The following is a 25,000-nucleotide window of genomic DNA, read 5'->3' on the forward strand; positions in this document are numbered from 1 at the left end:
TTTTTCAAGGCTCCCAAAATTTTCGCCCCCTCCCCCACCCTATGATCCACTTCCGCTTCCATGGTTCCATCCGCTGACAGATCCACTCCCAGATATCTAAAACACTTCACTTCCTCCAGTTTTTCTCCATTCAAACTCACCTCCCAATTGACTTGACCCTCACCCCTACTGTACCTAATAACCTTGCTCTTATTCACATTTACTCTCAACTTTCTTCTTCCACACACTTTACCAAACTCAGTCACCAGCTTCTGCAGTTTCTCACATGAATCAGCCACCAGCGCTGTATCATCAGCGAACAACAACTGACTCACTTCCCAAGCTCTCTCATCCCCAACAGACTTCATACTTGCCCCTCTTTCCAGGACTCTTGCATTTACCTCCCTTACAACCCCATCCATAAACAAATTAAACAACCATGGAGACATCACACACCCCTGCCGCAAACCTACATTCACTGAGAACCAATCACTTTCCTCTCTTCCTACACGTACACATGTCTTACATCCTCGATAAAAACTTTTCACTGCTTCTAACAACTTGCCTCCCACACCATATATTCTTAATACCTTCCACAGAGCATCTCTATCAACTCTATCATATGCCTTCTCCAGATCCATAAATGCTACATACAAATCCATTTGCTTTTCTAAGTATTTCTCACATACATTCTTCAAAGCAAACACCTGATCCACACATCCTCTACCACTTCTGAAACCGCACTGCTCTTCCCCAATCTGATGCTCTGTACATGCCTTCACCCTCTCAATCAATACCCTCCCATATAATTTACCAGGAATACTCAACAAACTTATACCTCTGTAATTTGAGCACTCGCTCTTATCCCCTTTGCCTTTGTACAATGGCACTATGCACGCATTCCGCCAATCCTCAGGCACCTCACCATGAGTCATACATACATTAAATAACCTTACCAACCAGTCAACAATACATATATATATATATATATATATATATATATATATATATATATATATATATATATATATATATATATATATATATATATATATATATATATATATATATATATATATATAAATATATATATATATATAGGTATATATATATATATATATATATATATATATATATATATATATATATATATATATATATATATATATATATATATGTATATATATATCATTATTATTTTTTATTTTGCTTTGTCGCTGTCTCCCGCGTTTGCGAGGTAGCGCAAGGAAACAGACTAAAAAATTGGCCCAACCCACCCCCATACAGAATGTATATACATACACGTCCACACACGCAAATATACATACCTATACATCTCAATGTACACATATATATACACACACAGACACATACATATATACCCATGCACATAATTCACACTGTCTGAATTCATTCATTCCCATCGCCACCTCGCCACACATGGAATACCTTCCCCCTCCCCCCTCATATGTGCGAGGTAGCACTAGGAAAAGACAACAAAGGCCCCATTCGTTCACACTCAGTCTCTAGCTGTCATGCAATAATGCCCGAAACCACAGCTCCCTTTCCACATCTAGGCCCCACACAACTTTCCATGGTTTACCCCAGACGCTTCACATGGCCAGATTCAATCCACTGATAGCACGTCAACCCCAGTATACCACATCGATCAAATTCACTCTATTCCTTGCCCTCCTTTCACCCTCCTGCATGTTCATGCACCGATCACACAAAATCTTTTTAACTCCATCTTTCCACCTCCAATTTGGTCTCCCAGTTCTCAACGCTCCCTCCACCTCCGACAAATATATCCTCTTGGTCAATCTTTCCTCACTCATTCTCTCCATGTGACCAAACCATTTCAAAACACAGTCTTCTGCTCTCTCAACCACGCTCTTTTTATTTCCACACATCTCTCTTACCCATACATTACTTACTCTATCAAACCACCTCACACCAGACATTGTCCTCAAACATCTCATTTCCAGCACATCCACCCTCCTGCGCACAACTCTATCCATAGCCCACGCCTCGCAACCATACAACATTGTTGGAACCACTATTCTTTCAAACATACCCATTCTTGCTCTCCGAGATAATGTTCTCGACTTCCACACATTCTTCAAGGCTCCCAGGATTTTCGCCCCCTCCCCCACCCTATGATTCACTTCCGCTTCCATGGTTCCATCCGCTGCCAGATCCACTCCCAGATATCAAAAACACTCTACTTCCTCCAGTTTTTTTCCATTCAATCTTACCTCCCAATTGACTTGACCCTCAACCCTGCTGTACCTAATAACCTTGCTCTTATTCACATTTACTCTTAACTTTCTTCTTTCACACACTTTATATATATATATATATATTTTTTTTTTTTATTTATACCTCGTCGCTGTCTCCCGCGGTTGCGAGGTAGCGCAAGGAAACAGACGAAAGAAATGGCCCAACCCCCCCCATACACATGTACATACACACGTCCACACACGCAAATATACATACCTACACAGCTTTCCATGGTTTACCCCGGACGCTTCACATGCCTTGATTCAATCCACTGACAGCACGTCAACCCCTGTATACCACATCGCTCCAATTCACTCTATTCCTTGCCCTCCTTTCACCCTCCTGCATGTTCAGGCCCCGATCACACAAAATCCTTTTCACTCCATCTTTCCACCTCCAATTTGGTCTCCCTCTTCTCCTCGTTCCCTCCACCTCCGACACATATATCCTCTTGGTCAATCTTTCCTCACTCATTCTCTCCATGTGCCCAAACCATTTCAAAACACCCTCTTCTGCTCTCTCAACCACGCTCTTTTTATTTCCACACATCTCTCTTACCCTTACGTTACTTACTCGATCAAACCACCTCACACCACACATTGTCCTCATACATCTCATTTCCAGCACATCCATCCTCCTGCGCACATCTCTATCCATAGCCCACGCCTCGCAACCATACAACATTGTTGGAACCACTATTCCCTCAAACATACCCATTTTTGCTTTCCGAGATAGTGTTCTCGACTTCCACACATTTTTCAAGGCTCCCAAAATTTTCGCCCCCTCCCCCACCCTATGATCAACTTCCGCTTCCATGGTTCCATCCGCTGACAGATCCACTCCCAGATATCTAAAACACTTCACTTCCTCCAGTTTTTCTCCATTCAAACTCACCTCCCAATTGACTTGACCCTCACCCCTACTGTACCTAATAACCTTGCTCTTATTCACATTTACTCTCAACTTTCTTCTTCCACACACTTTACCAAACTCAGTCACCAGCTTCTGCAGTTTCTCACATGAATCAGCCACCAGCGCTGTATCATCAGCGAACAACAACTGACTCACTTCCCAAGCTCTCTCATCCCCAACAGACTTCATACTTGCCCCTCTTTCCAGGACTCTTGCATTTACCTCCCTTACAACCCCATCCATAAACAAATTAAACAACCATGGAGACATCACACACCCCTGCCGCAAACCTACATTCACTGAGAACCAATCACTTTCCTCTCTTCCTACACGTACACATGCCTTACATCCTCGATAAAAACTTTTCACTGCTTCTAACAACTTGCCTCCCACACCATATATTCTTAATACCTTCCACAGAGCATCTCTATCAACTCTATCATATGCCTTCTCCAGATCCATAAATGCTACATACAAATCCATTTGCTTTTCTAAGTATTTCTCACATACATTCTTCAAAGCAAACACCTGATCCACACATCCTCTACCACTTCTGAAACCGCACTGCTCTTCCCCAATCTGATGCTCTGTACATGCCTTCACCCTCTCAATCAATACCCTCCCATATAATTTACCAGGAATACTCAACAAACTTATACCTCTGTAATTTGAGCACTCGCTCTTATCCCCTTTGCCTTTGTACAATGGCACTATGCACGCATTCCGCCAATCCTCAGGCACCTCACCATGAGTCATACATACATTAAATAACCTTACCAACCAGTCAACAATACATATATATATATATATATATATATATATATATATATATATATATATATATATATATATATATATATATATATATATATATATATATATATATATAAATATATATATATATATAGGTATATATATATATATATATATATATATATATATATATATATATATATATATATATATATATATATATATATATATATATATGTATATATATATCATTATTATTTTTTATTTTGCTTTGTCGCTGTCTCCCGCGTTTGCGAGGTAGCGCAAGGAAACAGACTAAAAAATTGGCCCAACCCACCCCCATACAGAATGTATATACATACACGTCCACACACGCAAATATACATACCTATACATCTCAATGTACACATATATATACGCACACAGACACATACATATATACCCATGCACATAATTCACACTGTCTGAATTCATTCATTCCCATCGCCACCTCGCCACACATGGAATACCTTCCCCCTCCCCCCTCATATGTGCGAGGTAGCACTAGGAAAAGACAACAAAGGCCCCATTCGTTCATACTCAGTCTCTAGCTGTCATGCAATAATGCCCGAAACCACAGCTCCCTTTCCACATCTAGGCCCCACACAACTTTCCATGGTTTACCCCAGACGCTTCACATGGCCAGATTCAATCCACTGATAGCACGTCAACCCCAGTATACCACATCGATCAAATTCACTCTATTCCTTGCCCTCCTTTCACCCTCCTGCATGTTCATGCACCGATCACACAAAATCTTTTTAACTCCATCTTTCCACCTCCAATTTGGTCTCCCAGTTCTCAACGCTCCCTCCACCTCCGACAAATATATCCTCTTGGTCAATCTTTCCTCACTCATTCTCTCCATGTGACCAAACCATTTCAAAACACAGTCTTCTGCTCTCTCAACCACGCTCTTTTTATTTCCACACATCTCTCTTACCCATACATTACTTACTCTATCAAACCACCTCACACCAGACATTGTCCTCAAACATCTCATTTCCAGCACATCCACCCTCCTGCGCACAACTCTATCCATAGCCCACGCCTCGCAACCATACAACATTGTTGGAACCACTATTCTTTCAAACATACCCATTTTTGCTCTCCGAGATAATGTTCTCGACTTCCACACATTCTTCAAGGCTCCCAGGATTTTCGCCCCCTCCCCCACCCTATGATTCACTTCCGCTTCCATGGTTCCATCCGCTGCCAGATCCACTCCCAGATATCAAAAACACTCTACTTCCTCCAGTTTTTTTCCATTCAATCTTACCTCCCAATTGACTTGACCCTCAACCCTGCTGTACCTAATAACCTTGCTCTTATTCACATTTACTCTTAACTTTCTTCTTTCACACACTTTATATATATATATATATTTTTTTTTTTTTATTTATACCTCGTCGCTGTCTCCCGCGGTTGCGAGGTAGCGCAAGGAAACAGACGAAAGAAATGGCCCAACCCCCCCCATACACATGTACATACACACGTCCACACACGCAAATATACATACCTACACAGCTTTCCATGGTTTACCCCGGACGCTTCACATGCCTTGATTCAATCCACTGACAGCACGTCAACCCCTGTATACCACATCGCTCCAATTCACTCTATTCCTTGCCCTCCTTTCACCCTCCTGCATGTTCAGGCCCCGATCACACAAAATCCTTTTCACTCCATCTTTCCACCTCCAATTTGGTCTCCCTCTTCTCCTCGTTCCCTCCACCTCCGACACATATATCCTCTTGGTCAATCTTTCCTCACTCATTCTCTCCATGTGCCCAAACCATTTCAAAACACCCTCTTCTGCTCTCTCAACCACGCTCTTTTTATTTCCACACATCTCTCTTACCCTTACGTTACTTACTCGATCAAACCACCTCACACCACACATTGTCCTCAAACATCTCATTTCCAGCACATCCATCCTCCTGCGCACAACTCTATCCATAGCCCACGCCTCGCAACCATACAACATTGTTGGAACCACTATTCCTTCAAACATACCCATTTTTGCTTTCCGAGATAATGTTCTCGACTTCCACACATTTTTCAAGGCTCCCAAAATTTTCGCCCCCTCCCCCACCCTATGATCCACTTCCGCTTCCATGGTTCCATCCGCTGACAGATCCACTCCCAGATATCTAAAACACTTCACTTCCTCCAGTTTTTCTCCATTTAAACTCACCTCCCAATTGACTTGACCCTCAACCCTACTGTACCTAATAACCTTGCTCTTATTCACATTTACTCTTAACTTTCTTCTTCCACACACTTTACCAAACTCCGTCACCAGCTTCTGCAGTTTCTCACATGAATCCGCCACCAGCGCTGTATCATCAGCGAACAACAACTGACTCACTTCCCAAGCTCTCTCATCCCCAACAGACTTCATACTTGCCCCTCTTTCCAAGACTCTTGCATTTACCTCCCTAACAACCCCATCCATAAACAAATTAAACAACCATGGAGACATCACACACCCCTGCCGCAAACCTACATTCACTGAGAACCAATCACTTTCCTCTCTTCCTACACGTACACATGCCTTACATCCTCGATAAAAACTTTTCACTGCTTCTAACAACTTGCCTCCCACACCATATATTCTTAATACCTTCCACAGAGCATCTCTATCAACTCTATCATATGCCTTCTCCAGATCCATAAATGCTACATACAAATCCATTTGCTTTTCTAAGTATTTCTCACATACATTCTTCAAAGCAAACACCTGATCCACACATCCTCTACCACTTCTGAAACCACACTACTCTTCCCCAATCTGATGCTCTGTACCTGCCTTCACCCTCTCAATCAATACCCTCCCATATAATTTACCAGGAATACTCAACAAACTTATACCTCTGTAATTTGAGCACTCACTCTTATCCCCTTTGCCTTTGTACAATGGCACTATGCACGCATTGCGCCAATCCTCAGGCACCTCACCATGAGTCATACATACATTAAATAACCTTACCAACCAGTCAACAATACAGTCAACCCCTTTTTTAATAAATTCCACTGCAATACCATCCAAACCTGCTGCCTTGTCGGCTTTCATCTTCCGCAAAGCTTTTACTACCTCTTCTCTGTTTACCAAATCATTTTCCCTAACCCTCTCACTTTGCACACCACCTCGACCCAAACACCCTATATCTGCCACTCTGTCATCAGACACATTCAACAAACCTTCAAAATACTCATTCCATCTCCTTCTCACATCACCACTACTTGTTATCACCTCCCCATTTACGCTCTTCACTGAAGTTCCCATTTGCTCCCTTGTCTTACGCACCCTATTTACCTCCTTCCAGAACATCTTTTTATTCTCCCTAAAATTTACTGATAGTCTCTCACCCCAACTCTCATTTGCCCTTTTTTTCACCTCTTGCACCTTTCTCTTGACCTCCTGTCTCTTTCTTTTATACTTCTCCCACTCAATTGCATTTTTTCCCTGCAAAAATCGTCCAAATGCCTCTCTCTTCTCTTTCACTAATACTCTTACTTCTTCATCCCACCACTCACTACCCTTTCTAAACAGCCCACCTCCCACTCTTCTCATGCCACAAGCATCTTTTGCGCAATCCATCACTGATTCCCTAAATACATCCCATTCCTCCCCCACTCCCTTTACTTCCATTGTTCTCACCTTTTTCCATTCTGTACACAGTCTCTCCTGATACTTCCTCACACAGGTCTCCTTCCCAAGCTCACTTACTCTCAACACCTTCTTCACCCCAACATTCACTCTTCTTTTCTGAAAACCCATACTAATCTTCACCTTAGCCTCCACAAGATAATGATCAGACATCCCTCCAGTTGCACCTCTCAACACATTGACATCCAAAAGTCTCTCTTTCGCACGCCTGTCAATTAACACGTAATCCAATAACGCTCTCTGGCCATCTCTCCTACTTACATAAGTATACTTATGTATATCTCGCTTTTTAAACCAGGTATTCCCAATCATCAGTCCTTTTTCAGCACATAAATCTACAAGCTCCTCACCATTTCCATTTACAACACTGAACACCCCATGCACACCAATTATTCCCTCAACTGCCACATTACTCACCTTTGCATTCAAATCACCCATCACTATAACCCGGTCTCGTGCATCACAACCGCTAACACACTCATTTAGCTGCTCCCAAAACACTTACCTCTCATGATCTTTCTTCTCATGCCCAGGTGCATATGCACCAATAATCACCCACCTCTCTCCATCAACTTTCAATTTTACCCATATTAATCGAGAATTTACTTTCTTACATTCTATCACATACTCCCACAACTCCTGTTTCAGGAGTATCGCTACTCCTTCCCTTGCTCTTGTCCTCTCACTAACCCCTGACTTCACTCCCCAGACATTTCCAAACCACTCTTCCCCTTTACCCTTGAGCTTCGTTTCACTCAGAGCCAAAACATCCAGGTTCCTTTCCTCAAACATACTACCTATCTCTCCTTTTTTCACATCTTGGTTACATCCACACACATTTAGGCACCCCACTCTGAGCCTTCGAGGAGGATGATCACTCCCCGCGTGACTCCTTCTTCTGTTTCCCATTTTAGAAAGTTAATTACAAGGAGGGGAGGATTTCCGGCCCCCCGCTCCCGTCCCCTCTAGTCGCTTTCTACGACACGCGAGGAATACGTGGGAAGTATTCTTTCACCCCTATCCCCAGGGATAATATACATATATATATACATATACACACACACACACATACACACACATACGCACATACACACACACACACACACGTACATATATATACATATGAAAAATGTAAGAAACAATTTAGAAAACAAACTTTTAGCTTGAAATGAATGAAAAAAATGAATGTCACATAATGGTTCAACCTCTGGCTATGGAAAAGGAAATGTACAATTTATTCACACAAACGTCAATAGCAGTTCTCATCAATTTCACCACTGTATCAATAAGCTTCAATGTCTAAGCTACATTTTTCTCCAACTTCACTATTTTCTTGTCAAAAACACCATGCATGAAAACTATCACTCCAGTAACACAACTATAAACATTTACTTCCCCTTTAAAAGTTCTGGGGAAGTCTGTCTCGATACACTGCGGCGAGGCGACGCGACGCTGACACAATCACTGTCACAATATCACTTCTGCCTCCTCAAGTCAATCTCTTAGCCACAGTGCAGGCCTTCATCGTCGAAGTCGGTCTTGCCTTCAGACGTCCTATCGATGTCTCTGCTCTCGGTAGCCCTCCTCTCGTTAACTCCTCCTGACCAGCTGCTGATGCCTCATGGTGTCCCCCGCGCTTCCTTGTGAGGTGACAGAGGTCGTAAGGGTGGACCAGGCAGGCGCAGGTGTTTTCGTGGACTCGCCTCTCTTTCATGATGTAGTGGTTCCTACACTCGTCGCACTTCTGGGTTTCGATGCTTCGTTGATATATATATATATATATATATATATATATATATATATATATATATATATATATATATATATATATATATATATATATATATATATATATATATATATATATATATATATATATATATTTTTTTTTTTTTTTTTGCTTTGTCGCTGTCTCCCGCGTTTGCGAGGTAGCGCAAGGAAACAGACGAAAGAAATGGCCCAACCCACCCCCATACACATGTATATACATACGTCCACACACGCAAATATACCTACCTACACAGCTTTCCATGGTTTACCCCAGACGCTTCACATGCCCTGATTCAATCCACCGACAGCACGTCAACCCCGGTATACCACATCGCTCCAATTCACTATATTCCTTGCCCTCCTTTCACCCTTCTGCATGTTCAGGCCCCGATCACACAAAATCTTCTTCACTCCATCTTTCCACCTCCAATTTGGTCTCCCTCTTCTCCTCGTTCCCTCCACCTCCGACACATATATCCTCTTCGTCAATCTTTCCTCACTCATTCTCTCCATGTGCCCAAACAATTTCAAAACACCCTCTTCTGCTCTCTCAACCACGCTCTTTTTATTTCCACACATCTCTCTTACCCTTACGTTACTTACTCGATCAAACCACCTCACACCGCACATTCTCCTCAAACATCTCATTTCCAGCACATCCATCCTCCTGCGCACCACTCTATCCATAGCCCACGCCTCGCAACCATACAACACTGTTGGAACCACTATTCCTTCAAACATACCCATTTTTGCTTTCCGAGATAATGTTCTCGACTTCCACACATTCTTCAAGGCTCCCAGAATTTTCGCCCCCTCCCCCACCCTATGATCCACTTCCGCTTCCATGGTTCCATCCGCTGCCAGATCCACTACCAGATATCTAAAACACTTCACTTCCTCCAGTTTTTCTCCATTCAAACTCACCTCCTAATTGACTTGACCCTCAACCCTTCTGTACCAAATAACCTTGCTCTTATTCACATTTACTCTTAACTTTCTTCTTTCACACACTCTACGAAACTCAGTCACCAGCTTCTGCAGTTTCTCACATGAATCAGCCACCAGCGCTGTATCATCAGCGAACAACAACTGACTCACTTCCCAAGCTCTCTCATCCCCAACAGACTTCATACTTGCCCGTCTTTCCAAAACTCTTGCATTCACCTCCCTAACAACCCCATCCATATGTATATATGGATATAGGGTGTTTTGGTCGAGGTGGTGTGCAAAGTGAGAGGGTTAGGGAAAATGATTTGGTAAACAGAGAAGAGGTAGTAAAAGCTTTGCGGAAGATGAAAGCCGGCAAGGCAGCAGGTTTGGATGGTATTGCAGTGGAATTTATTAAAAAAGGGGGTGACTGTATTGTTGACTGGTTGGTAAGGTTATTTAATGTATGTATGACTCATGGTGAGGTGCCTGAGGATTGGCGGAATGCGTGCATAGTGCCATTGTACAAAGGCAAAGGGGATAAGAGTGAGTGCTCAAATTACAGAGGTATAAGTTTGTTGAGTATTCCTGGTAAATTATATGGGAGGGTATTGATTGAGAGGGTGAAGGCATGTACAGAGCATCAGATTGGGGAAGAGCAGTGCGGTTTCAGAAGTGGTAGAGGATGTGTGGATCAGGTGTTTGCTTTGAAGAATGTATGTGAGAAATACTTAGAAAAGCAAATGGATTTGTATGTAGCATTTATGGATCTGGAGAAGGCATATGATAGAGTTGATAGAGATGCTCTGTGGAAGGTATTAAGAATATATGGTGTGGGAGGCAAGTTGTTAGAAGCAGTGAAAAGTTTTTATCGAGGATGTAAGGCATGTGTACGTGTAGGAAGAGAGGAAAGTGATTGGTTCTCAGTGAATGTAGGTTTGCGGCAGGGGTGTGTGATGTCTCCATGGTTGTTTAATTTGTTTATGGATGGGGTTGTTAGGGAGGTAAATGCAAGAGTCCTGGAAAGAGGGGCAAGTATGAAGTCTGTTGGGGATGAGAGAGCTTGGGAAGTGAGTCAGTTGTTGTTCGCTGATGATACAGCGCTGGTGGCTGATTCATGTGAGAAACTGCAGAAGCTGGTGACTGAGTTTGGTAAAGTGTGTGGAAGAAGAAAGTTAAGAGTAAATGTGAATAAGAGCAAGGTTATTAGGTACAGTAGGGTTGAGGGTCAAGTCAATTGGGAGGTGAGTTTGAATGGAGAAAAACTGGAGGAAGTGAAGTGTTTTAGATATCTGGGAGTGGATCTGTCAGCGGATGGAACCATGGAAGCGGAAGTGGATCATAGGGTGGGGGAGGGGGCGAAAATTTTGGGAGCCTTGAAAAATGTGTGGAAGTCGAGAACATTATCTCGGAAAGCAAAAATGGGTATGTTTGAAGGAATAGTGGTTCCAACAATGTTGTATGGTTGCGAGGCGTGGGCTATGGATAGAGTTGTGCGCAGGAGGATGGATGTGCTGGAAATGAGATGTTTGAGGACAATGTGTGGTGTGAGGTGGTTTGATCGAGTAAGTAACGTAAGGGTGAGAGAGATGTGTGGAAATAAAAAGAGCGTGGTTGAGAGAGCAGAAGAGGGTGTTTTGAAATGGTTTGGGCACATGGAGAGAATGAGTGAGGAAAGATTGACCAAGAGGATATATGTGTCGGAGGTGGAGGGAACGAGGAGAAGAGGGAGACCAAATTGGAGGTGGAAAGATGGAGTGAAAAAGATTTTGTGTGATCGGGGCCTGAACATGCAGGAGGGTGAAAGGAGGGCAAGGAATAGAGTGAATTGGAGTGATGTGGTATACAGGGGTTGACGTGCTGTCAGTGGAGTGAATCAAGGCATGTGAAGCGTCTGGGGTAAACCATGGAAAGCTGTGTAGGTATGTATATTTGCGTGTGTGGACGTGTGTATGTACATGTGTATGGGGGGGGGGGGGTTGGGCCATTTCTTTCGTCTGTTTCCTTGCGCTACCTCGCAAACGCGGGAGACAGCGACAAAGTATAAAAAAAAAAAAAAAAAAAAAAAAAAAAAAAAAAAAAATATATATATATATATATATATATATATATATATATATATATATATATATATATATATCCCTGGGGATAGGGGAGGAAGAATACTTCCCACGTATTACCTGCGTGTCGTAGAAGGCGACTAAAAGGGAAGGGAGCGGGTGGCTGGAAATCCTCCCCTCTCGTTTTTTTTTTTATTTTCCAAACGAAGGAACAGAGAAGGGGGCCAGGTGAGGATATTCCCTCTGAGGCCCAGTCCTCTGTTGATAACGCTACCTCGCTAATGCGGGAAATGGCGAATAGTACGAAAGAAAGAAAAAGATATATATATATATATATATATATATATATATATATATATATATATATATATATATATATATATATATCCTATCCCTGGGGATAGGTGTGAAAGAATACTTCCCACGCATTCCTCACGTGTCGTAGAAGGCGACTAGAGCGGACGGGAGCGGGGGGCCAGAGATCCTCCCGTCCTTGTATTTTAACTTTCTAAAAATGGGAAGCAGAAGGAGTCACGCGGGGAGTGCTCATCCTCCTCGTAGACTCAGATTCTGGTGTGTGGATGTAACCAAGATGTGAAAAAAGGAGAGATAGGTAGTATGTTTGACGAAAGGAACCTGGATGTTTTGGCTCTGAGTGAAAGGAAGCTTAAGGGTAAAGGGGAAGAGTGGTTTGAGAATGTCATGGGAGTAAAGTCAGGGGTTAGTGAGAGGACAAGTGCAAGGGAAGGAGTAGCACTACTCCTGGAACAGGAGTTTTGGGAGTATGGGATAGAATGTAAGAAAGTAAATTCTCGATTAATATGGGTAAAACTGAAAGTTGATGGGGAGAGATGGGTGACTAATGGTGCATATGCACCTGGGCATGAGAAGAAAGATCATGAGAGGCGAGTGTTTTGGGAGCAGCTGAATGAGTGTGTTAGTGGTTTTGATGCACAAGACCGGGTTATAGTGATGGGTGATTTGAATGCAAAGGTGAGTTATGTGGCAGTTGAGGGAATAATTGGTATACATGGGGTGTTCAGTGTTGTAAATGGAAATGGTGAAGAACTTGTAGATTTATGTGCTGAAAAAGGACTGGTGATTGGGAATACCTGGTTTAAAAAGCGAGATTTACATATGTATACGTATGTAAGTAGGAGATATGGCCAGAGAGTGTTATTGGATTACGTGTTAATTGACAGGCGCGCGAAAGAGAGACTTTTGGATGTTAATGTGCTGAGAGCTGCAACTGGAGGGATGTCTGATCATTATCTTGTGGAGGCTAAGGTGAAGATTTGTATGGGTTTTCAGAAAAGAAGAGTGAATGTTGGGGTAGAAGAGGGTGGTGAGAGTAAGTGAGCTTGGGAAGGAGACTTGTGTGAGGAAGTACCAGGAGAGACTGAGTACAGAATGGAAAAAGGTGAGAACAATGGAAGTAAGGGGAGTGGGGGAGGAATGGGATGTATTTAGGGAGGGAAGCAGTGATGGCTTGCGCAAAAGATGCTTGTGACATGAGAAGCGTGGGAGGTGGGTTGGTTAGAAAGGGTAATGAGTGGTGGGATGAAGAAGTAAGATTATTAGTGAAAGAGAAGAGAGAGGCATTTGGACGATTTTTGCAGGGAAAAATAGAATTGAGTGGGAGATGTATAAAAGAAAGAGACAGGTGGTCAAGAGAAAGGTGCAAGAGGTGAAAAAGAGGGCAAATGAGAGTTGGGGTGAGAGAGTATCATTAAATTTCAGGGAGAATAAAAAGATTTTTTGGAAGGAGGTAAATAAAGTGCGTAAGACAAGGGAGCAAATGGGAACTTCAGTGAAGGGCGCTAATGGGGAGGTGATAACAAGTAGTGGTGATGTGAGAAGGAGATGGAATGAGTATTTTGAAGGTTTGTTGAATGTATTTGATGATAGAGTGGCAGATATAGGGTGTTTTGGTCGAGGTGGTGTGCAAAGTGAGAGGGTTAGGGAAAATGATTTGGTAAACAGAAAAGAGGTAGTAAAAGCCTTGCGGAAGATGAAAGCCGGCAAGGCAGCAAGTTTGGATGGTATTGCAGTGGAATCTATTAAAAAAGGGGGTGACTGTATTGTTGACTGGTTGGTAAGGTTATTTAATGTATGTATGACTCATGGTGAGGTACCTGAGGCTTGGAGTAATGCGTGCATAGTGCAAAGGGGATAAGAGTGAATGCTCAAATTACAGAGGTATAAGTTTGCTGAGTATTCCTGGTAAATTATATGGGAGGGTATTGATTGAGAGGGTGAAGGCATGTACAGAGCATCGGATTGGGGAAGAGCAGTGTGGTTTCAGAAGTGGTAGAGGATGTGTGGATCAGGTATCTGCTTTGAAGAATGTATGTGAGAAATACTTAGAAAAGCAAATGGATACTTAGAAAAGCATTTATGGATCTGGAGAAGGCATATTATAGAGTTGATAGAGATGCTCTGTGGAAGGTATTAAGAATATATGATGTGGGAGGCAAGTTGTTAGAAGCAGTGAAAAGTTTTTATCGAGGATGTGAGCCATGTGTTCGTGTAGGAAGAGAGGAAAGTGATTGGTTCTCAGTGAATGTAGGTTTGCGGCAGGGGTGTATGATGTCTCCATGGTTGTTTAATTTGTTTATGGATGGGGTTGATAGGGAGGTGAATGCAAGAGTTTTGGAAAGAGGGACAAGTATGTAGTCTGTTGTGGATGAGAGAACTTGGGAAGTGAGTCAGTTGTTGTTCGCTGATGATACATCAATGGTGGCTGATTCATGTGAGAAACTGCAGAAGCTGGTGACTGATTTTGGTAAAGTGTGTGAAAGAAGAAAGTTAAGAGTAAATGTGAATAAGAGCAAGGTTATTAGGTACAGTAGGGTTGAGGGTCAAGTCAATTGGGAGGTAACTTTGAATGGAGAAAAACTGGATCTGGCAGCGGATGGAACCATGGAAGCGGAAGTGAATCATAGGGTCGGGGAGGGGGCGAAAATCCTGGGAACCTTGAAGAATGTGTGGAAGTCGAGAACATTATCTCAGAAAGCAAAAATGGGTATGTTTGAAGGAATAGAGGTTCCAACAATGTTGTATGGTTGCGAGGCGTGGGCTATGGACAGAGTTGTGCGCAGGAGGGTGGATGTGCTGGAAATGAGATGTTTGAGGACAATGTGTGGTTTGAAGTGGTTTGTTCGAGTAAGTAATGTAAGGGTAAGAGAGATGTGTGGAAATAAAAAGAGCGTGGTTGATAGAGCAGAAGACGCTGTTTTGAAATGTTTTGGGCACATGGAGAGAAGGAGTGAGGAAAGATTGACCAAGAGGATATATGTGTTGGAGATGAAGGGAACGAGGAGAAGTGGGAGACCAAATTGGAGGTGGAAAGATGGAGTGAAAAAGATTTTGAGTGATCGGGGCCTGAAACATGCAGGAGGGTGAAAGGCGGGCAAGGAATAGAGTGAATTGGATCGTTGTGGTATACCGGGGTTGACGTGCTGTCAGTGGATTGAATCAGGGGTAAACCATGGAAAGTTGTGTGGGGCCTGGATGTGGAAAGGGAGCTGTGGTTTCCGGCATTATTGCATAACAGGTAGAGACTGAGTGTGAACGAATTGAGCCTTTGTTGTCATTACATGTGTGGCGGGGTGGCGACGGAAATGAATAAAGGCAGCAAGTATGAATTTTGTACATATGTATATATATATATATATATATATATATATATATATATATATATATATATATATATATATATATATATATATATATATATATATATATATATATATATATATATATATATATATATATATATATATGTATATATATATACATATATATATATATATATATATATATATATATATATATATATATATATATATATATATATATATATATATGTATATATATATATATATATATATATATATATATATATATATATATATATATGCATATGTCTGTGTATGTTTATGTATGTATACGTTGAAATGTATAGGTATGTATATGTGCCTGTGTTAACATGTATGTATATACATGTGTATGTGGGTGGGTTGGACCATTCTTTCGTCTGTTTCCTTGCGCTACCTCGCGTTAGCGAGGTAGCGTATATACTCATATAATCTTCTCACAGATAGTCCGTATAATGACTATTGACACCGTAATCATAACTTAGTCTCTCTCTCTCTCACTACAGGTACGGGCACAGTGGTGGTACGGCTGGCGGACGTGAATGACAACTCGCCTCGCCTTACCCGTGACCTGTGGCAGGTGGAGATGGACGAAACCTGGGGCCACGGAGCCCCCAGTAACGACACCCTTCTTCAGGTCTCCACCGCCGACCACGACACCTCCAACTACTTCTTCTACCGGGTCAGTCTGCCTCCTCCTCTACTGGCTAGGTCGCGCCCTCATGTATTTTCTTTTTTTTCATATATTTTGTCTGATTCGTTTGCTTCTACCGGGTCAGTCAGCTACCTATTCTTCTTCCAGGTTATATCACTAATTCATCTACTTACATCGACACTTCCCACAACTCCAGCAACTTCATTAGATCTACGTTTGTCGCATATTTCACCCGGTTTCGCTAGATTTTTGTTGCTACAGCTGTAAATCGTTCAGTTCAGTGACTCTCCTATATACTATAGTGGACTAGTCGTCATTTATCACACTTGGCTAGTTTGTTCATCAATGTACTTCCCTATTGTACAGAGGTTAGATAGCAATATTTATTTCATTTCTTTCATATAACCTTTTTTATTGGTGTTCTCTGAAATTATTACCTTTTTGGGGGTGAAATCATCATACGCTCAAGTATGTTAGAATAATGATTGGTTGTTTTAAACAGATATTATTATTAAAACTATATACCGAGTGTTAAAGAGATATTAAGAATAATTACCAAAAATCCTCAAACCGTGAAATGGATTCTGCTGTTGTGAAGATATGAAGTCACAATTATTCATCGTCCAGCCAAAGATCGTCTATGGCTGCACTCCGTCATTTATGGCTGCACTTCATGACAAGAGACTTGTCTAACGGTGTCATCGCTCGCACCTCCCTGCTTCGTACTATGGGTAGCACTGCTAATGTCTTCAGAAAACATTTTGGTGAAGATCTTCGGTTTTCAAGCTCATTTTGTAGGAATTTTCAAAAAATACATTCAGTGTTTTCTATGTCAGCATGAGTCTACATGGGGTTGTTTGTGTGAATGAATATCTGGCCTGAAGAATTTGACAAAAAAAAGCGTATTTTTAGATTTTGGTCTGAGTTTTGTCATTTGAGCCTGAAAATAATAATTGGCTCTAAATGACTGATATTCTTATCAAGTTTATCATTTTTACTCTAAGATTATTGCAATTCAGATGTGACACTCGTTACATTATCTGTGGAAGTTAACACCATAGTTCGTAGAAAAACGGATCCAGTACGCCTCCAAACGTATAGAAAAAGGTTTAGATTTTGATACTCTCATAAGCGTATTATCACTTAACATCAGAGCATCTCCTGTAATAGAGAAACAAACTTTTCCGATTCTTGTGTAACAAGCAACACTACACACGTGGAACCCGGATGGTCTGCTTGCATTGCTCACGAAACTCATTAAAAGTCTATGCCAAGGCAAAAGACATTCTGGTTTGTGCAGATGCTGATTCTGCCCACACACCAATACACACACACACACACACACACACACACACATACAAACAGTCGCTATGGGTTAACTAACCCTATGTACAGGTTGTCGCGAGGGTTTCACTTTAGGAAAACGGCAAAAGAACAGTCTGCTGGCGAATGCTAGAAACCCACTTAAGTATAAGAATATATTTGGCAAGCTAGTTACAAGATAGACCAAAACTGGGTTCCGCCTCTTAAGGACGCACGTAAAAGAGCATGAATATATTTGATTGACAGGGTCCAGAGAAGGGAAAGTAAGATGTTACCTAAAGCAAGCGAGCTAAGCTTCTGTGAAAGACAAAGGGGTACAAATCTGCCCACCATAGAGGAAGGAGGAGAGAGAGGAGTGACCTGATTACAGTCTTCGTGTTACCAGAAGCGTAGTGAGAGGGCTGACCTGATTACAGTCTCCGTATTACAAGAGAAGAGAGAGGAGTGACCTGATTACAGACTTCGTGTTACCAGAAGAGAAGAGAGTGAGGGCTGACAGAAGGGGTAAACTGATTACATCCCTCATATTTCTGATTCAGCGGATGACGCTGACAGAAACTATTCCCTCGTGAAATGAAACATCTGAGTAACCAGGGACCATGATAAGGTAGAGGACATGTTAGAAATAGTGTAAGGAGGTTTTCTGTTTTAGAATAAGGATGGTGGAGGTTCTGGAATAGATTAAGCAACGAGACTGTGTGAACGTCGACAGTATACAGATGTTTAAAATGCTCCTTGAGGTGAAGAAACCTTAAGAAACAAGAGGCCAGCGAATGGAGGTACGTTCTCTCCCTGCACTGTATAGAGATCGGTAATTACCCCAACACAAAATCACATGGCTCATTGAGAACTCACCAATCAGATCTCACTTTGTGCAATGTGCTTTCGTGATTTGCTCTGTGAACTGAATTCATCATTGCGCTACTGTGCAGAAATGGTGTGGACATATGGAAAGGATGAGTGAAGAGACCAAGAGGATGTACTGGTCAGAAATGGAAGTAGCAATGTGAAGACAGTAGTCTGAACCATAACAAGAAAGACAAAGGAATGGTCTGTAGAGCATAGCTGTAAATGGGGACTCAGGTTTCAGTGCATCATGCATAACAGCTAGAGTGCGTGTGTGTGTGTGTGTGTGTGTGTGTGTGTGTGTGTGTGTGTGTGTGTGTGTGTGTGTGTGTGTTGTTTGTGTGTGTGTGTGTGTGCAAATGAAGCTTTATTTCGTCTGCTCCTGGCGCTACTTCGTTAATATGAGAAACGAAAAGCATGAGAAAAAATGTATCTTCGTTATCAATATCATTATCATTACCCATATCATTATCATCTTTATTATTATTATTTCTTCCTGGGGATAGGGGAGAAAGAATACTTCCCACGTATTCCCTGCGTGTCGTAGAAGGCGACTAAAAGGGGAGGGAGCGGGTGGCTGGAAATCGTCCCCTCTCTTTTCTAGTTTTCCAAAAGAAGGAACAGAGAAGGGGACCAAGTGAGGATATTCCCTCAAAGGCCCAGTCCTCTGTTCTTAACGCTACCTCGCTGACGCGGAAAATGGTGAATAGTATGAAAAAAAATTATTGTTATTATTATTATTATTATTACTACTATTATTATTATTATTATTATTGTTATTATTATTATTATTATTATCATTATTATTTTTTTTTTTTTTTTTTTTTGCCGCTGTCTCCCGCGTTTGCGAGGTAGCGCAAGGAAACAGACGAAAGAAATGGCCCAACCCACCCCCATACACATGTATATACATACGTCCACACACGAAAATATACATACCTACACAGCTTTCCATGGTTTACCCCAGACGCTTCACATGCCCCGATTCAATCCACTGACAGCACGTCAACCCCGGTATACCACATCGCTCCAATTCACTCTATTCCTTGCCCTCCTTTCACCCTCCTGCATGTTCAGGCCCCGATCACACAAAATCTTTTTCACTCCATCTTTCCACCTCCAATTTGGTCTCCCTCTTCTCCTCGTTCCCTCCACCTCCGACACATATATCCTCTTGGTCAATCTTTCCTCACTCATTCTCTCCATGTGCCGAAACCATTTCAAAACACCCTCTTCTGCTCTCTCAACCACGCTCTTTTATTTCCACACATCTCTCTTACCCTTACGTTACTTACTCGATCAAACCACCTCACACCACACATTGTCCTCAAACATCTCATTTCCAGCACATCCATCCTCCTGCGAACAACTCTATCCATAGCCCACGCCTCGCAACCATACAACATTGTTGGAACCACTATTCCTTCAAACATACCCATTTTTGCTTTCCGGGATAATGTTCTCGACTTCCACACATTTTCAAGGCTCCCAGATTTTCGCCCCCTCCCCCACCCTATGATCCACTTCCGCTTCCATGGTTCCATCCGCTGACAGATCCACTCCCAGATATCTAAAACACTTCACTTCCTCCAGTTTTTCTCCATTCAAACCCGCCTCCCAATTGACTTGACCCTCAACCCTACTGTACCTAATAACCTTGCTCTTATTCACATTTACTCTTAACTTTCTTCTTCCACACACTTTACCAAACTCCGTCACCAGCTTCTGCAGTTTCTCACATGAATCCGCCACCAGCGCTGTATCATCAGCGAACAACAACTGACTCACTTCCCAAGCTCTCTCATCCCCAACAGACTTCATACTTGCCCCTCTTTCCAAGACTCTTGCATTTACCTCCCTAACAACCCCATCCATAAACAAATTAAACAACCATGGAGACATCACACACCCCTGCCGCAAACCTACATTCACTGAGAACCAATCACTTTCCTCTCTTCCTACACGTACACATGCCTTACATCCTCGATTAAAACCTTTCACTTCTTCTAACAACTTGCCTCCCACACCATATATTCTTAATACCTTCCACAGAGCATCTCTATCAACTCTATCATATCTTTATCATTATCATTATCATTATTATCATTATTATTATCATTATTTTATTATCATTATTATTGTTATTATCATTATTATTATTGTTGTTATTATTATGACTATTATCATCATTATCATTATTATTATCATTATCATTATCATTATTATTATTACTATCATTATTTTCATTATTATCATTATTATTATTATTATCATTATTATTATTATCATTATTATTATTATTATTATTATCATTATTATTATTATTATCATTATTATTATCATTATGACTATTATCATCATTATCATTATTGTTATCATTATTATTATCATCATTATTATTATCATTATTATTATCATTATCATTATTATTATCATTATTATTATCATTATTATTATCATTATCATTATTATTATCATTATTATCAATATTATCATTATCATTATCATTACTATTATTGATATCATTATGCAACCCCAGAACCCTTTCATGAGGCTTTAGTAGCGGGAGCAGGGCTAAACACACTTCTCTGGGGGTGGAAAGGTCCTCGATAGCACCATACTCTTCCTCCCAGTGAAGATGGTACAGCCCTGTCGAGCGTGATTTCCTTGCCAGCAGTACTCCACTTGCAGGCGGAAGCCGAGAACACATATGAAAACACTCATCACACATGCAAAATTGCCTACGTCATCCTCGGCACAGTCATCCGCGCCATTTTACCATAACCTGAACGCACGCCACTTGTTGTATTCTATCATTAACTTAACCTTTCACTGAGTGTCTCTTATTGTCACTCAGGAAGAGTCAGATCATTCTGCGTGTCCGTTTGTTGTTTTTATCCCACTGTATATACCTTGCAACATGATTGGTTACGTATGTTTGTGTCTTGTTTCAGAAGTGTCAGTCTTAGCGACAGTCTTTTTGATGGCATTGTGGGCGGTGTATTTTCATTTTTGAATTTAGAAAAAAAAAAGTTTTGCAGTGGGCTAACTCTGTGTGTGTATGTGTGGTGTGGGTGGGTGGGTGGGTGTGGGTGTGTGTGTGTGAGTGTGTGTGTGTGTGTGGGTGGGTGGGTGTGTGTGTGTATGCGTGTGTGTGTGGGTGTGTGGGTGGGTGTGTGTGTGTATGTGTGTGTGTGTGTGTGTGTGTGTGTGTGTGTGTGTGTGTGTGTGTGTGTGTGTGTGTGTGCTATTCTTTCTTAGGTCCTGAGCTAAGGATATCATATGTTGAGTGAATCCTAGAAATGCAAATATATTTTGTTCACCGCACTCTGCCATAGATGGAAGGGCAATTCAGACAATATGTTTCACCCCTACCCACTTCCAACACATCGGCACAAAATCTTTAATATGTTGTTAGCCAGATGATGGAATCGTTAGCGTTGCATTGAGACAAGGATAGAAAAATGTTCTGCATTTAGAGAAGGAGGTAAATGGATTGTGCATTAAGACAATTGGAGAGGTTACTCTTGGATTCTGTTATGAAAGGCATAACGAAGATGATTCGAGATGGAGAGTGATTATCCACTTATAAGGTGGAAAAGTGAAGCTGTGAATTGGACCTATGACTTACGGAATCACAATTGTCTTGTTGTGAACTGTAAACTTTGATAACATTCATTGTTTTTCTTTTTAATCTAATTCTTATTATTATGGGAATCTCCGAATATAATGATTAAAGGATTTTGTGTGTCGGTCTTAAAAGTCATTAACGTCAAGTGTTAAGTATTGGTGTTTACTGAGAGGATGTACAGTGCCATTTGCTCATGTATGATGGATGCCATAGTGGGTGTGCGGTGATTCCTACATGGATGCCATCCTATGATTACCGTAGATGCTAACTATGAAATCACTAAATCTAGCTGAGCCATTCACTGCCATTTCGAAGCAGCGAGTAAACTTACTTCCATTCTTGTGTGTTGCAGGTGGTGGAGGAGAGCGGATGGGGTTGGCAACACTTCGGGATGCGGACAGAAGGCACGGTGGGGCAGCTCTTCGCTCGCCAGACGCTCGACTTCGAGGACGCCGCCCACCGAAGGGGCTTCCGCTTCATGATCCAGGTCACAGACAGGGTGAGTCCTGACCTGGTATTTCTGTTAATCACTTTAGTTGATAAAGGGGCTCGAAATCTGAACCAGGACGCTCTGCTGTGCAGTATCAGACGTAGGTCCTCTTGTCTCTCGTTCAAAACTTAGATGGTAGAAGTGAAAAGCTACAAGTTGCAAAGCAATGCCTTTTGACTTATTTCTATTAGAGCTCATGACATGAAGGGCTGGAGTGAGACAGTGACATAATGCAGAGGATGGACAGAGGTGTAAGGAAGAACTATAGTACAGAAAAAAGTTTGCAAGAAACATAAGAAGCTAAATGCAATTAGAAGAAAATGGGAAAAGCTCATGGAGTGGATGGGAAAACTGTAGAATAATGAAGAGTGGAGGTGATAAGGTGGCAGAATAGAAAGATTAGGTGACTATGCAGACCTGAATAAGAATATTTACTGCTCCTTTGACGAGGTGATACAATCAAATGTTAAACATGAATAGGAATAAGCTTACTGTGCATACTAGGAAGGGACGTATCCAATGGAGGGTGAAGAGCGACGGGGACAGTCTTCCTCTTTCCCCATGAGAAATACACTCAATAATAAACTTGATACTAATGATAATTTACTGTATTTTTTGTAATTATTCTGACCACGTTATTCCCGCGAATATATGTATTATATATATATATATATATATATATATATATATATATATATATATATATATATATATATATATATATATATATATATATATATATATATATATATATATATATATATATATATATATATATATATATATATATATATATATATATATGTATTTTTTTTTTTTTTTTTTGCTTTGTCGCTGTCTCCCGCGTTTGCGAGGTAGCGAAAGGAAACAGACGAAAGAAATGGCCCAACCCACCCCCATACACATGTATATACATACGTCCACACACGCAAATATACATACCTACACAGCTTTCCATGGTTTACCCCAGACGCTTCACATGCCTTGATTCAATCCACTGACAGCACGTCAACCCCGGTATACCACTTCGCTCCAATTCACTCTATTCCTTGCCCTCATTTCACCCTCCTGCATGTTCAGGCCCCGATCACACAAAATCTTTTTCACTCCATCTTTCCACCTCCAATTTCGTCTCCCTCTTCTCCTCGTTCCCTCCACCTCCGACACATATATCCTCTTGGTCAATCTTTCCTCACTCATTCTCTCCATGTGCCCAAACCATTTCAAAACACCCTCTTCTGCTCTCTCAACCACGCTCTTTTTATTTCCACACATCTCTCTTACCCTTACGTTACTCACTCGATCAAACCACCTCACACCACACATTGTCCTCAAACATCTCATTTCCAGCACATCCATCCTCCTGCGCACAACTCTATCCATAGCCCACGCCTCGCAACCATACAACATTGTTGGAACCACTATTCCTTCAAACATACCCATTTTTGCTTCCCGAGATAAAGTTCTCGACTTCCACACATTCTTCAAGGCTCCCAGAATTTTCTCCCCCTCCCCCACCCTATGATCAACTTCCGCTTCCATGGTTCCATCTGCTGCCAGATCCACTCCCAGATATCTAAAACACTTCACTTCCTCCAGTATTTCTCTATTCAAACTCACCTCCCAATTGACTTGACTCTCAACCCTACTGTACCTAATAACCTTGCTCTTATTCACATTCACTCTAAACTTTCTTCTTTCACACACTTTACCAAACTGTCACCAGCTTATGCAGTTTCTCACATGAATCAGCCACCAGCGCTGTATCATCAGCGAACAACAACTGACTCACTTCCCAAGCTCTCTCATCCCCAACAGACTTCATACTTGCCCCTCTTTCCAAAACTCTTGCATTCACCACCCTAACAACCCCATCCATAAACAAATTAAACAACCATGGAGACTTCAAACACGCCTGCCGCAAACCTACATTCACTGAGAACAAATCACTTTCCTCTCTTCCTACACGTACACATGCCTTACATCCTCGATAAAAACTT

At 41.5% G+C, this 25,000-nt stretch overlaps 1 protein-coding gene across 1 annotated transcript in view; it reads left to right on the plus strand.

Moving 5' to 3' along the window:
- Positions 1-25,000, plus strand: part of LOC139746244 (uncharacterized) — a 1,225,703-nt gene that overhangs the window by 980,109 nt on the left and 220,594 nt on the right. Inside the window, exons 8-9 of the mRNA XM_071657250.1 lie at positions 16,562-16,737; positions 22,863-23,009. Coding sequence (XP_071513351.1) covers positions 16,562-16,737; positions 22,863-23,009 — 323 coding nt within the window. The remainder of the gene's footprint in view (positions 1-16,561; positions 16,738-22,862; positions 23,010-25,000) is intronic.

This window comes from Panulirus ornatus, chromosome 64 (genome assembly GCF_036320965.1).
Source record: "Panulirus ornatus isolate Po-2019 chromosome 64, ASM3632096v1, whole genome shotgun sequence".
In the NCBI taxonomy this organism is placed as follows: Eukaryota; Metazoa; Arthropoda; class Malacostraca; order Decapoda; family Palinuridae; genus Panulirus; species Panulirus ornatus.